The 14,279-nt window shown below is 36.7% G+C and overlaps 1 protein-coding gene across 1 annotated transcript in view; it reads left to right on the top strand.

The window, feature by feature from the left end:
- Positions 1-271: 271 nt before the first annotated feature.
- AKAP6 (A-kinase anchoring protein 6) overlaps positions 272-14,279 on the top strand; it is a 496,473-nt gene continuing 482,465 nt past the window's right edge. Inside the window, 2 exon segments of the mRNA XM_078151395.1 lie at positions 272-428; positions 4,391-4,748. Coding sequence (XP_078007521.1) covers positions 4,425-4,748 — 324 coding nt within the window. The 5' untranslated portion in view covers positions 272-428; positions 4,391-4,424.

Genomic DNA, 14,279 nt, shown 5'->3' with positions numbered 1-14,279 from the left:
TGTGGCTTTGTAGAAAGAAAAGGATTTAATGGATGTTATTTTTAACAGCAGCTGGGATAAAGGTGGGTATTATCGCTAATACTGGAGAGGCAGCCTATGGATTCAAGCATTTGATAACAGAAGGGGGTCATTGGCTCCTACAAGCTGATGAGCACTAACCCACCAGCTGCCTTACAGCCAGAGCTGTAATTTGGCCTGCATCCTACGTGAACTTGGGTTAATGCCATTGTTTCCTTGCGCAGAAGCCTTTTTATTTACCGGAGACTTCAGTTGCTTTGTGACTGGAGAGGAATCATGCTGTAAGAAGCTGGGCTGTCTGGATGGGAGAGTCTGTTGAACCTAGCACAGCCAATAGGCCAGGGCTGAATTTTCTACTCTGATCACATCAAAGAAGAGTAATTAACTTTCCCAGAAGGCATCTCAACTTGGTAATGACTGTAAAAATATATGTAGAAAGAATGGGTGTCTCTATAAACCTCCGTATTCATAAGCATTTTCTTTTAGTTGGGAAATGTTTCTTATCAAATGGGGACGTTACAGGAACACTGGAGTTTCAGTAGGCATGTGTGTGCCATTTTTTGATTGAGTCACTTGTACTAAAATGGGGTTTTGGTGTTGGTGTTGAAAATGTTTAATGAATGAACTTAATGTTATTTCTGCTACCTTATTGTTCAGCTGCGATAATATACGCAGCATGAATTCTCAAGTTGTAAAGGTGTAGAAAAGAGAAGGTTGAATAGGGTGCAAGTGATTAAGGAGTATCCTTTTGGGCTCCACTGATTTTTGTCTTAGCTTTGGGTTTTATGTCTGCTTAGCAATGATAAACTTTCAACCCAGGTTAACATCTTATTAGGATGAGTCTGATTTGATAATTTGACCTAGGAGGGTGCTGATAAGTGATTCTGTTTACTCCCAGCATTCACTTGCCTTTGCCCGTGTATAGTGCAAGACCTTTACTTATCAAGTGCTTACTGGTTTGTGCTCTATTTCTGTTGTCTTCATGTCTTTTTACTTTTTCACTTGTTACTATTTTCTGCCTTAGGCAAAGTATCACAAAGCAGAGACTCTATTATTCTCACTGCAATTCATTAATTTAATAGCACATGCACATAGATTATTAAGATCACAGATTTAGAGCTGGGAGAAACCTTAGTCCAACTCCACTTTTCAGATGAGGAAACTGAGGCCTAGAGAGAGGAAGTGACTTGTCCAAGGTCACACAGGTAGTTAGTGGTAAAGCCCCTTAGTTCCTATGACTCAGATAAATTGAGATATTTGTAAAGTGCTTACCACAATGCCTGGCACATAGTAGGTACTTAATAAATCCTCCTCTCTCCCCTCAGTTCCAAATACAGTGGGGGTTTTCCTGCTTTTGATGAAGAATATGACTTTGTCCACTAACTTGGGCAAAATTTTTGTGATCTTGTTTCTCTAAATCTATAAAGTGGGAAAATAATACCTATGATCCACTTAAAGTCATAGGATGAGCAGAGATAGATAAAATGATTTTGAAATCTCTGGTTAAATCACCTTATTAAATAAATGCCGCTATTGTGAGTGCTGGCCACAGAATACTGGATTAAGTTGAAACTCTGAAGGCTGAGCAAAAATGTCATTAAAATAGTTATTTGCTTTTTTGGTGCAGTAAGTAGGGTGTCTGTCTTAGAGAAGACAGCCAGATTTAGGAGTAGGTGTGTAATGCCTAAATGTCATCAGGGCAGTCTTCAGTAAGGGATCTTAAAAAATGCTTACTGGTTGATTAATTGATTAATTTGTTAGGTATTGGGATTTGTACTCCCAAAGAGATGGCATGGTGGACTATCCTTATTTTTTTTAATTTCTAAATGCAATTATAATTATCTTCTCATTCATAAATAGCCAGGTCCACTTATATTGATTTCTAACATAATGGTAAGAGCTAAAATGTGATTAGTAGGTTTTCACTCACTTGACATAAAAAGAAGGCCATTCAATATTAGCTAATTATAAAGAGATAATAAGGTAGAGATGAATCACCTGAAAATACATTTATATCACCTTTTTTTGCAATATCTCCTTGGTACTGTTGATCTTTTTTTTTTTTTTTTAATAATATCCCTATAAACCAATGTTTCTGATATCCCAATCTGTTGCTGTGGAAATGGTGGTGTCAAAAGTTCATCCATGAATGTTCTGTACCTTGAAGAAAAAAATAAAACTCAAAAAGACTTTTCAGAAGTACTAGAAAGAAAATTTCATTAAAATTTGAAATCCCTGTAAGATAATAACGTGCCTTCAAGAAAAAAATTACTCTTCAGATTTCTTCTAATTAACATACCCTTTACTAATAGTTTTCTTTTAGTCCTTAAGGGAAGCTGCTTGTTTAGTGTCTCTGGGAGCAGTGGTTTTGTTGGCCTTGGTATTCTTCACCCTGAGGCAGGGCACAAGCCTTCTCTGACATAGATGCTCTTTGAGACTTGCAGTGGCCAGTTCTGATCTCTGCCAGGGTCAACCTAGTGATGAACTTCTCCAGACATAGTTAGGCTGGTCCTTGGACAACAGAGATACAGTGTGATGCTAAGCCTGTATTCAGAGTCTTTCTAAATATGTAGGACCTGCCAGGGCTTATGCTTTTCTGGCCTAGAACCCAGACTTATCTCCACACTAGAATGAAATGTCAAAGAAGGACCATAGTGGAAGTCTGGAGGTACTTCAAGAGGGAAGTGGTTAGGTTTCCTGATTTATTCAGAATCTTATGAGTGAAAAGCATTTTTGTTTTTTTAAACTAAATTAAAATAAAATTTAATTTAGTATTTTGTTTTTCCCTAATTACATGTAAAAACATTTTTTAACATTCATTTTTAAAAATTTGAGTTCCAAATTCTTTTCCTCCATCCCTCCCTTCCTTTGCCCCTCATTGAGAAGGCAAGCAATTTGATATAGGGTTATACATGTATAGTCATGCAAAACATATTTCCATATTAGTCATGTTGTAAAAGAAAACATAGACCAACCCCCCCCCGAAAAATAAAGTTAAAAAAAAGTATGTTTCTATCTGTATTCAGACACCATCAGTTCTTTCTCTGGGGGTGGATAGCATTTTTCAATATAAGTCCTTCAGAATTGTCTTGGATCATTGTATTGCTGTATTGTATAGCTAAGTCATTCACAGTTGAGCATCTTGCAATATTGCTGTTAACTGTGCACAATATTCTCCTGGTTCTACTCATTTCACTTTGTATCAGTTCATGTAAGTTATTCCACATTTTTCTAAGAAGATCTAGCTCATCATTTCTTATAGTACGATGGTGTTCCATCACAATCATATACCACAACTTGTTCAGCCATTCCCAAATTGATAGGCATTCCTCAATTTCCAGTTCTTTGCCACCAGAAAAGAGCTGCTATAAATATTTCTGTAAATATAGGTCCTTTTCCTTTCTGTCTTTTTTATCTCTTTTGTGACACAAACCCAGTAAGTGGAAAGCATTTGGCATCAAACATTATTTTGTCTTTTTACTCTATTTTTGTCACGAAATGGTGATCCTTTAGGTGAGCTACCCACGAACAATGAGAAGAATATCATATCTAAAACAACTTGAATTTGTAGAGTAAGAAAAAAAGCCAGATGGGTGTGGTGGGGGAAGTGTATTGTCTTGAACAGGGAGAGCTTCTCATGATCTCATAGATTTGGAGTTAGAAGAGACCTTAAAAGTCATCGACTCCATTTTAACATATGAGGTAACTGAAGCACAGAGTATAGTTAAGCGATTTGCCCAAGAAGATGGGATTTGAAACCAAGTCTTACTGATTCCAAACTCAGTGTCCTGTCCTCTACATTATATTACCTTCTTTTAGAAACAATGTATTTTTTTTTAAATAGAGGATACTAAGGACTAGAATTCTGTATTAGAATTATAGGTACTTTCTGCAGAAAGAAGTAGAAGTTGGTCAGCCTTATCTTAAAAATTAACCAAATCTCACCATGTATTGCAGATGTATATTTCATTTTAAAAAATGAACTAGAAATCAAAAAGCCTCTTGGAAAAGAAAACCTAACAACTGGAAATTAATATTTTATTTTTGAGAATAAAACTTGGTATATTATTTCCTTTTTATAGGTAAACTAAGGCTTAGAATTACCAGTAATTGGTGCCCAAAGAGGGAGAAAAGGAAATATAAATATGTAACCAGTTCCAAAGTTTAAGCAACCGGACCACCTTCTTCTCTAACTAGCTAACTTGTTTAGGATGATAATTGAATGTATAATATTAAGGTTATATGTTGAAACTTATATCTATCATGAAAAGAAATAAAAACTTACTTTTTATGTGTTTATACTATGAATTATGATTTCTTAATTCATCAGTCTTACCTAACTCATGTCTTCTCCTTTCTTTCTCCATTTTAGCTCTTTTGGAGAGGAGTATGGTTTAGCTTTCTCCATGTTAACCATGAGTGTAACCCTGTCCCCCATGAGGTCACAAGAATTGGATCCTATGGCTACTGACGCTTCTCCAATGGTCATCAATATGACCCCTACAGTGGAGCAGGGTGAGGGAGAAGATGAGATGAAGGAAATGGATTCTGACCAACGATATGAGAAGCCGCCCCCACTCCATACGGGAGCAGACTGGAAAATTGTCCTCCACCTACCTGAAATTGAGACATGGCTGCGCATGACTTCAGAGAGGGTCAGGGATCTGACCTACTCAGTGCAGCAGGACTCTGAGAGCAAGCATGTGGATGTACATTTAGTGCAACTAAAAGTAAGTAGATTCTCTGAGCTGCATGCATTCAGATCATTTAGTAGAAAGTAAATTCCTTGAGAACTGTCTCACTTTCATCTTTTGTTTTCAGTACCTAATACAGTGCTTGGAGTATGATAGACGTTTAATAAAAGTTTGGTGACTGATCAATTGTTTGAAGCCTGTAGAAGTTTTCAAGGTCACAAACCTTGCAAATCCTCCCTTTTCTCCCTCTCCCTTCCCCTTTGTTTCCCTATTAACCAGGTTTCAAGTGCTGTAGATGGTCTCAGCTGACCCCATTGCTGATCATTGAGGAAGCTTTGAACTGCTTTGTTTCTGGTATGTGTCAGTTTGTCTCTCTCTAGTAAACCTGGTGGCCCCAGATTCCTAGTGGTGTACCGTATTGGTGCTGGACTTAGTTTGGCCACCATATTGACTTTAGCCTTACTGAATCTCAGAATTCTTAAATTCAGTTGATCCACCAGCTTCAGCTTCCTTTTATAGCGTGGGCTACCATGCTCAGTCCTATAAATCCTAAGGAGAAAAACTCCAAGGGGAAAAATGGAAGTCCAGCTGGTAAAAACAAATGGGTCTGATTTTACTTTCCTCCTAAGATCAGCCAGATGAAGATAAGATTAAATATTTCCTATTTGTGTGTGTGTGTGTGTGTGTGTGTGTGTGTGTATGTGTGTGTGTGTATACTTACAGCTATTCTGGAGTAAAATTGAGATGCTAAGGGCATATATGTAATTTCGTGGAAAGAAAACAAAAATAATAACTTCTCAAAAAGATGAACAAAATGTTTAATGAATAAAATGTTTGAGGTTTTATTGTGAGCATGTGGGCATACACGTAGGGTGCGTTTGTTGAAGTTTCTGTGTTAAAGTAACTGACCTGGTATAGATAGGCATGTGTGTGTTCTCTTTCAAATGAGTTTGTCCCCTCAGGTTATGATGAAAGTGTTTAACTTTAATTTTATCAATGGTCTGAATAAAGGCCCAGGGAGCAAGATTATCAGATTTGCCAGGGACATAAACTGGGAGGATAAGCTACCAGAGTGGACATGGCTAAGATCACAAAAGATCTTTATAGGCTAGAACTGATGGGTCAAAGCAAAATACTGTGTATGCTTTCACCCAATATGGCAAAACTAGGGTGAATGGATGAAAGTTGCAAAGAGGCAAATTTATATTAGATTTAAGGATAAACTTCATAATTGCCGTATGTATCAAAAAGTTAAAAAGAGCTATTTTGGGAAAGTAGTAATTTCCCCAGCATGGGAAAACTATAAGTAAAAGCTAATGGCCACTTTGGAGGAATTTCTTATTTAGATATAGGCCTGAGGTCCTTTTCAACTCTGAGATATTATGGTTCAAAGTAAAGGTCCTTTCATATTAACCAGTTGAAGGTTTGTCTGCCTCAGTTTCCTCATCTGTTAAATCATGATAATAATCCCACCTATCTCTTAGGGTTGTTGAGAGAATGAAATGAGGTGATATTTATAAAGTACTTTGCAAATCTTAGAATACCATATAAATCATCATTATTATTTTTGTCATTGTTTAACCTTGTGGTTTCTGGAATTTTTTTTTAATAACATGACAATGGCTAAAATGCAGGTCACTTTCTATAGCTTTGATAACATGAAGTAAAATTTCTTTTCTTCAGTTCAGTAAAGATTAGGATCCATGCCATAGGTTCATGGAGCTATAATAACTAGACTAGATACAGCATTATATTTTTAATGGAAAGCTCGTGTAACGTTCTTCCACTTTCCACAATTTTAAAGGAAAGAAAGAACAAGATATAAAGAAGAATGGAACAAAATGAGATGTGGGGGGGAGTTCTTTAGAATGGAATTTTTCTTGAATTGTATCTCTCCTTGAATAATGACAGGGACATTAGAAGTCATTTATTTTAACATTTATCCAAATAATGATGCTTATTTATAAACATCCAAGAAAAAAGTATTTATCCAACTTCAATTTCAGTATACTTAGTAACAGGGAACTCACTACCTGATGAGGCTGCCAATTCCATTTTTTGGACTGCTCTAGTTGTGGGTAAATTTTTCCTTATGTTAAACCAAAATCTATTTGCTTATACTTTCTGATACTAATCTTAGTTCTTCCTTCTGATTCCAACCAAAACAAACCTAATTCCTCTTCCACATAATAACCCTATAAATATTTGAACACTGGAATTATAAATACACCTCAAATCTTTTCTTTTGTCACTTGAAATGTTAAAATTGGGGCTCTTTCTAGAAGGAAGCAATAGCCTAAGACCCCTGAGGGGGAAAAGAGGAAGGGAATAAGTATTTATATAGCACCTACTATATGACAGGCACTGCCTAAATTCTTTATAATTATTACCTCACTTGATTTTCCCAACAGCCCTGTGATATATATGTACTGTTGTTATCTTCATTTCACAGTTGAGCAAACTGAGGCTGGAAGTTAAGTGACTTGTCCAGGGTCATATAGCCAATAAAGTGTCTGAGGCTGTATTTGAACTTCGGCCTTCCTAACATGAGGCCTAGAGCTCTATTCACTGCACAGTTCAGCTGCCTCTAAGCCCACTTAGAGGCTCAGAAGGTAGGAGAAAATGAATCCTGAAAGGAGGGATTTGCTAAAAATAAATTTCACAATTTTGCCGAAGACTGGCTTTGGCCCAATTGAGCACCAGTCCCTGAAAGCCAATATGAAAAACTCCGCAGTTATATATTGGATGAGTTATATATTGTATTGAGGTTGTCTGTCAAAAACCTTAGGGGAAGGGAACCTGCATCACCTTTAGTCTTACTTAAACTAGAGTGTTGCTCTACTTTGGTCCAGAATTCAAAGAAACACTGTGGAATTACCTCCCCCTGAGCTTTTTTGAAAGCTACTCAAGGGTCACTTGAGATAAGACTGGACCAATATAACCACTTCAGAAGAGAGCTAATTTCTCAGAATTAGTCACCTGGCTTTCAGGAATTAAGATGGCAAGACCTAGATTGAACAATTGTTCCCCTCATAGTTTTTGGTCATCTTTGTAGAAATAGTATTTAGTAATCCTTTGTGAAAACTATGGTCCTTAAACTAATTCTTTGCTTTTTTTTTTTTTACGATTTATTCTTTGATTATTGGTGTATAATAAAGACTTAATAAATGCTCGTCAACATACTGGCAATTTCGTGGAAATTTTGAAGGAAAGCAAGGGTACTTGTTCTCATGGAATATATTAAAAATTACATCTTTGAAAGTGTCCCTGCTGAGGATAAATCAGACATAATTTCTTTCTCTTCTGTATATTTTGGACTTATTCATATACTTTCCTGTTTGAAGGCAAGAGTTTGCATTTTAGTAACCAATTTCTTCTTTATACGTAGTGGTCCTTTTTGGGGTAACTATACTAAGGTGAATTAAAATATGAATTTAATTTTTATAATTAAGGCTAATTGTGGAAAATATTAATATTTAAAATGAATATTCCTGGTAAAATTTTGTGAAAACTTACAATACCAGCAATATGGCAATACTGGCAGTATGGGTAGAAGCTATGTCTTAAGCTGTGCTTTCATTGGGCAAGCTCTTTTTAATTATATTCTATTAAAGAGACAATTTAATGTATTATAAAAAGAAAATTAGTTGGGATTATATTACCAAATTGGATACAAATCAAGCAAGAGTAAATTTATGGAAAAATGTTTTGTGCCTTTTCTCAACACAAAAGACAAATTTATATATACACTCACACACACATATCATGGATAAAGACACAACAGAGGCTAATTTCCATAGCAAGGAATATTGATAGACAGATTCATGAATTAAAGTTGTATAGTCATGGGTAATAATTTGTTAGATTAAATAAGACCTTAGGCCTTCATTACAAACCTCATCTGGTAAGATTATTGACTGAGTCGATATGATTCTCTTGATGTGAAGAGTTACATGATTTTCATTCTTTTCCTTTCTCTACCACAAAGTGATTTTTTGGGTGTAAGTTGCTTGATTTCTGGAAGCCTCAATTTCCTCATCTCCAAAATGAGGAGGCTGGGCCTGACAACCTGTAAAGTGTCTTCTAGCTCTAAGCTCTTATGTTCTTACGTTCTAGTCACTGGTAGATCTGTCTGCCTTGAGTCTCTCCCCACTCCAATCCTTTCTCCATTCAGCCACTAAAGTGATTTTCCTAAAGCAGAGGTCTCATCATGTCACCCCTCTACTCGGTGAACTCCAGTGTTTCCTTTTGCCTCCAGAGGCAAATACAAAATGCTCTGTTTGGCACTCAGAGCCCTTCGTAACCTAACCCCCTAGAGCTTTCCAGTCTTCTCACATCTTACTCCCTGTACCTACTATTCCATCCAGTGACATTGGACTTCTGGTTGTTCCACCAACAAGAAACTCCATCTCTCTGCTCCAAGCATTTTCTCTGACTGTCCCCTATGCCTGGAATAATTTCCCTCCTCTGCTCTGACTACAGACCTCTCTGAATATGATTCTGCCTCCCTTAAATCCAATTCACACGCAAGTCATTACCCATCACTTCATGATGTCATTAGCCCTCTTTGAAAATGAAGGATGAATGATAACTGCTTGGCCTCCTTTAAGTCCTAAAGTCATTACCCATCACTTCATGATGTCATTGGCCCTCTTTGAAAATGAAGGAGGAATGATAACTGCTTGGCCTCCTTTAAGTCCTAACTTAAATCCTGCTTTCTATAGGAAGCCTTCCCTAACCGCCTCTTCATTCTAGTCTCTTCCCTTGTAATTACTTCCTCTTTATCCTGTACATAGCTTGCTTTGTGTGTATTTGTTTGCATATTGTCTCTCTTCCCCACCCCACCCCTTAGACTGTAAGCTCCTTGAAGGTAGGGACTGCCTCTTATCCCCAGCATTTAGCATAGTACCCTGCATATAATAGGCACTTAAATATTTATTGACTGATTTTTGATTGGTATGACATTGAACAGGTAGTTAAACTTAGACTAGAGGAAAATAAATAGGACTGTAAGAAATGAATGTTCTAATCCTAAAGACGTAACCCCAATGTCTGAAATAATAATAATAATAATTATTATTATTATAATAATTATAATAATGAACAAATATAGGCCTTTTCCTCAGCTTATAAGCTTTTCCTTTTTTTTTTCTTCCTCCCAGCAGCTAGGTGGTGCAGTGGATAGAGTTCTGGCCTTGGGGTCAGGAGGACCTGAGTTCAAATCCGGCCTCAGACACAAAACACTTACTAGCTGTGTGACCCTGGGCAAGTCACTTAACCCTGACTGTCTCATTGAAAAAAAAATGAAATTATATCTTTACCTCACACATAGGCTTCAGTTTCTGGTGCCTTCCAAGTGACACTGAGGAGCCAAACTTACATAGCCAGCAGTTTCATATTTTTTCAAGATAGAAAACATGGCTTACACCAACACTTAATTCTTCAAGCTGAAATATAAAGAGAAGGATAATTTATGAATGCTCTTCCCTGACTAGAACATTGGCCAACATTTGGTCTCTAGTTATAATGAATATTTATATATGTATATATTTAGTGTTCTCAGAAATTTTTAATACCCTCTTTCTAACATGTTCTGGGAATATTGAGTATAAAGCTCTAATTGGGACTTCTGGGATTGAAGAAATTTGGACTCCTGTGTGTAGGGGTACGCTGCTAAATGTTTAACACCCAGCTGTGGTGGGGAGGCAGAAGGCGAGAGTGTATTCATGTCATACTTTTAAGTTTAATCTGCTTGTTCATTGTTTCTCCATCACTTTCTTAATTCTAGAAAATCATCAAAACAATAAATTAAACACCGACATAGCTTTTCCTGATGTATAAATGTCACATTGAAAATTTAACAATCATCTCTCACCAGTCAGTATAGTTGGCTCCAGCACACCTCTGGAGGGGTGTGATGACAGTAAGTTTCACTCCACTTTAAGGGCACTGAGTTTGCTGTACGTAGCTTTAAAGCTCAGATTATTGTTTTTCGTTTTTGTTTTTGTTTTGGTGAGGCAATTGGGGTTAAGTGATTTGCCCAGGGTCGTACAAGCTAGTATCAAGTATCTGAGGCTGGTAAGAAAGAGTGGTTAGATAGGTAGGAATAGAACCAAGAGAGAGTGGTGACCTGAAAACCTAGAGAGAGGAGAATATCAAGGAGACAGGGATCAAAGTGTGAAAGACTGCCTGAGAGGTCACAGAGGATAAGGACTGAGAAGAAGACTGGCAATTAGGAGATCATTAGTAACTTTGGAGAGATCAGTTTCAATGGAATGATAAGGTTGGAAGCTGAACTGCAAGGGGTTAAGTAGAGAGTGAGAGGAGAGAAAATGGAAACAACTATTGTGGATGGAGTTTTTGAGGAGTTTGGCTACAAAGGGCAGAAGAGATATAGGATGAGAGTTAGCAGAAATGGAAGAATCAAGTGAGGGCTAGGGGAGACATGAACATGTTTGTAGATTATAGGGAATGAACCAGTAGTTGAAGGGAAAGCTCTTTGGCACCTTGAATTCTGGGATCACTTATTTCAGATATTGTCCATTGGGCTATGAATGGTTTTTAAATAAATCCATAAAAACAATCAGTCTGCATTTATTAAACCCCTTCTCTGTGGCAGGCAGTGTGCTAAATACTAAGGATACAAAAAGAGACAAAAGGCAGTCCCTGCCCTCAAGGAGCTTATAATCTATTGGGAATAATAATACCTTCACTAACCTAGTGGATTATTGTGAGGCTGAAATGAAATAACATATATTAAATTCTTTGTAAAGCTTAACATGTGAAGTTTAAAAAAAAGGTATCTGAGGCTGGATTTGAATTCCGGTCTTCTTGAGTCCAGGGCCAGTGATCTATCCATTGTACCATCTAGCTGCCCCCAGATTGTTGTTTTTAATGTGGAGTCAGTGCCTGTTTTTATGGGATCATAGTATTTAGAACTGGAAGACCTTCCAGAGCATCATCTCCAACCTCATTTTACAGATGAAGAAACTGAGGCCCAAAGTTGTTATGTGGCCTGTGCAAAGGCATTTAGGCAGCCAGGGATGGATAGATGTGAATTTAGGTCTTCTGACCCTGTTTTCAGTATTCCTTGGAGACTATGCTACCTCTTTTGCTAAGTGGTCCAATGGCTAATTGTCTTTTTTACACTGAGTCAATAAATAATCTTTTCCCTGGTTAGTCACTTGGCCCCAGGGCTTCAGGGACCAGTATAACAATCTTGGTCTGGTTTCTTGGTCTTCCCAGTTCATTATTTTTTCTTATTGAAATTTTAAGGTACACTTTCGTTCTTCAAAACAAAGACACTGATGAAATTTAAACTTTCCGATAAATCCTGTGGTTTCACATAACCACACTCTTGAGGGTATGAATGTTATAGAGTCAATTTTAAAAAAAATAAAAGACAATATCAAAGAAAATAATTTTTAAAAAATTAAATGACCTATATTTTTGCAAAACTTTTTTCCTACTTCCACCTCCTCCCTTCATTTAAAAACCTGGAAATGTTATACAAATACTTCTGTTTCGTTTTTGTCTAAATATTTTTTGGTAAGAAAATGTGAGAAGCCTTAGGACCTTTTTTTTTCTTTTTTCAGAAAGTTATTTTTTTCTTTTGACCCAGAAGCTTGCACTGTTCAAGGAAACCATTCTAAACCTTAAAAGGTTTGGAGTTTAGCTCAGACCTCTGTACTGGGAGAAATGTGTTGTTTCTAAATGAGACATAGTGAATTCACTTCTTGATTTCTTTCTCAGTGAAGTTTGTTATTGTTCCTATTTTTAGAAACGTGGGAGGAAAATATAAACCTTCCTTGCTTTGTGGAAGACAGGAGACAAGCTTTAGAAGTTCTCATGGTAAATAATAACTCACATGTCTCAATAAGTAAGAGTTCATTAAGCAACTACTATGTGTCTGTCATTAACCTCTCTGTGGTATACAGAATGACACTTACTTATACTAGAAAGTCCTTGCTGTATAGGCCAGGCAGGTTTTGCCCTAATAAGGTAATGAGAAATCAGAATAGATTATTCATGCCAGTGAAGATGTAGGTACACCAAGCATAGTGGCCTATACCTATAATCCCAGCTACTGAGGCTAAGCAATTCTAGCCTGAAAAAAGATGGAGAAACCCATACTTTAACTTAAAAAAAAAAGAATTACATAGTATGAATAAATTACATTTGTATATAATCTAAAACCCTTCCTGAATCTCGCTTTGAAAATCCAATTATCTTGGTTTTCTGCATTCCCATCAGAAAGATTGGTAATGACTTCCTTCCATGCTAAAGTCAGGTTCACAAAGCTATCCTTTATCCCCTTGTCTGGAAGTGATCTGTCCCTTGTTTTCTTAGCGATTTCAATGGACCCATATTTTGTTCCTGCCTCTCCTTTGTTTATAAATACAAGTTGTATTTATAAACATACTTTGTTCTAATGCACACTGTATAATGTGTATTATAGTTATTTATCTACCTGTCCCTATTTGATTTCCTGTTAGGGCCTATCACATTTTAAGTGCTTCATAGATATGTGCTTGAATCAAAATCAGTGGTCTGACTTGAGTTTTATCTTCCATCTTTATCCTATGGAGAAGGAATGAATAAAAAAACAAAAGTTCAAGAGTGAGAAGAAACCAGATCCCTAATAATATTATTTTTATATTCTTGGCATTGCAGTCTTGAGAAATTAATCGGCTCTTTTTTCCTCCCAGAGCAATGAGCATCCCACTGCAGGTGGTGGACAGAGTCAATTTCATGGCCTTTTTCTTTGCACACTTAGGACAGACCTGCTTGTGAACTAACCACCAGGCACATAGTAAAAAGCATCAGGGAGAGATTGAAGCTGTAAAGGATAATTGCTCATAACTTCTCTGGCCTTCATTCAGATTGTTGGGGCTGACTATATTTTTTGTGAAAAGGAAACTTTGCATATTAGAGAAATGTGCCATATTTCACATGGACAGATGGCAAAGAAGAATTGGAATATAGGGAATTTCTTTAAACAGGTTCCCAACTTCCAAGAACGTGTTCTCTAGTTACTCATCTGTGCAATGATATGATGAACATTCAAAGGAATAAAATTGCTGTCAAGGGAGGTAAATGCATTTGGTAGAATCAGAGAGACTACTAGGTTATGTTTTCTCTCCTGCTTTCAGTCATCTCATCTTCTCATATCTACCAAAAAAACCCATCAAACTCCTCCCCCACAAAAAATCCCTTCATTTACCCATTTCCCCTTTTGGCTGTTGTCCTGCCTTTCTTCTACTTCCTTTCTCAGCCAAACTTTTTGAAAATGTGAACTATGCCCATTTCATCCATTTCCTCTTCATCCATTCCCTTCTTAACTTCCTGTAATCTGTTTTCCATTCCTATTGAAACTACTTTTAAACATGTTCTTCTTGCCTAATCCAATGTATTTTTCTCTGTTTTCATTTTAAAAAAATCTTTGTTGTACCTGACTCTGTTGGGCACTTGCTTCATTAAACTCTTCCCTGGTTTCTATGATGCTGTACTTCTTGTTTTCCTTTTGATTTCCTAAATGTCTTTCTCCTGGCTTCTCTTTTGATATAT

Source organism: Phascolarctos cinereus, unplaced genomic scaffold (assembly GCF_003287225.1).
Source record: "Phascolarctos cinereus isolate Bilbo 61053 unplaced genomic scaffold, phaCin_HiC Scaffold_3;HRSCAF=262, whole genome shotgun sequence".
In the NCBI taxonomy this organism is placed as follows: domain Eukaryota; kingdom Metazoa; phylum Chordata; class Mammalia; order Diprotodontia; family Phascolarctidae; genus Phascolarctos; species Phascolarctos cinereus.
The sequence above is the reverse complement of the archived record's forward strand: the minus strand, read 5'-3'. Positions and strand labels throughout refer to the sequence as shown.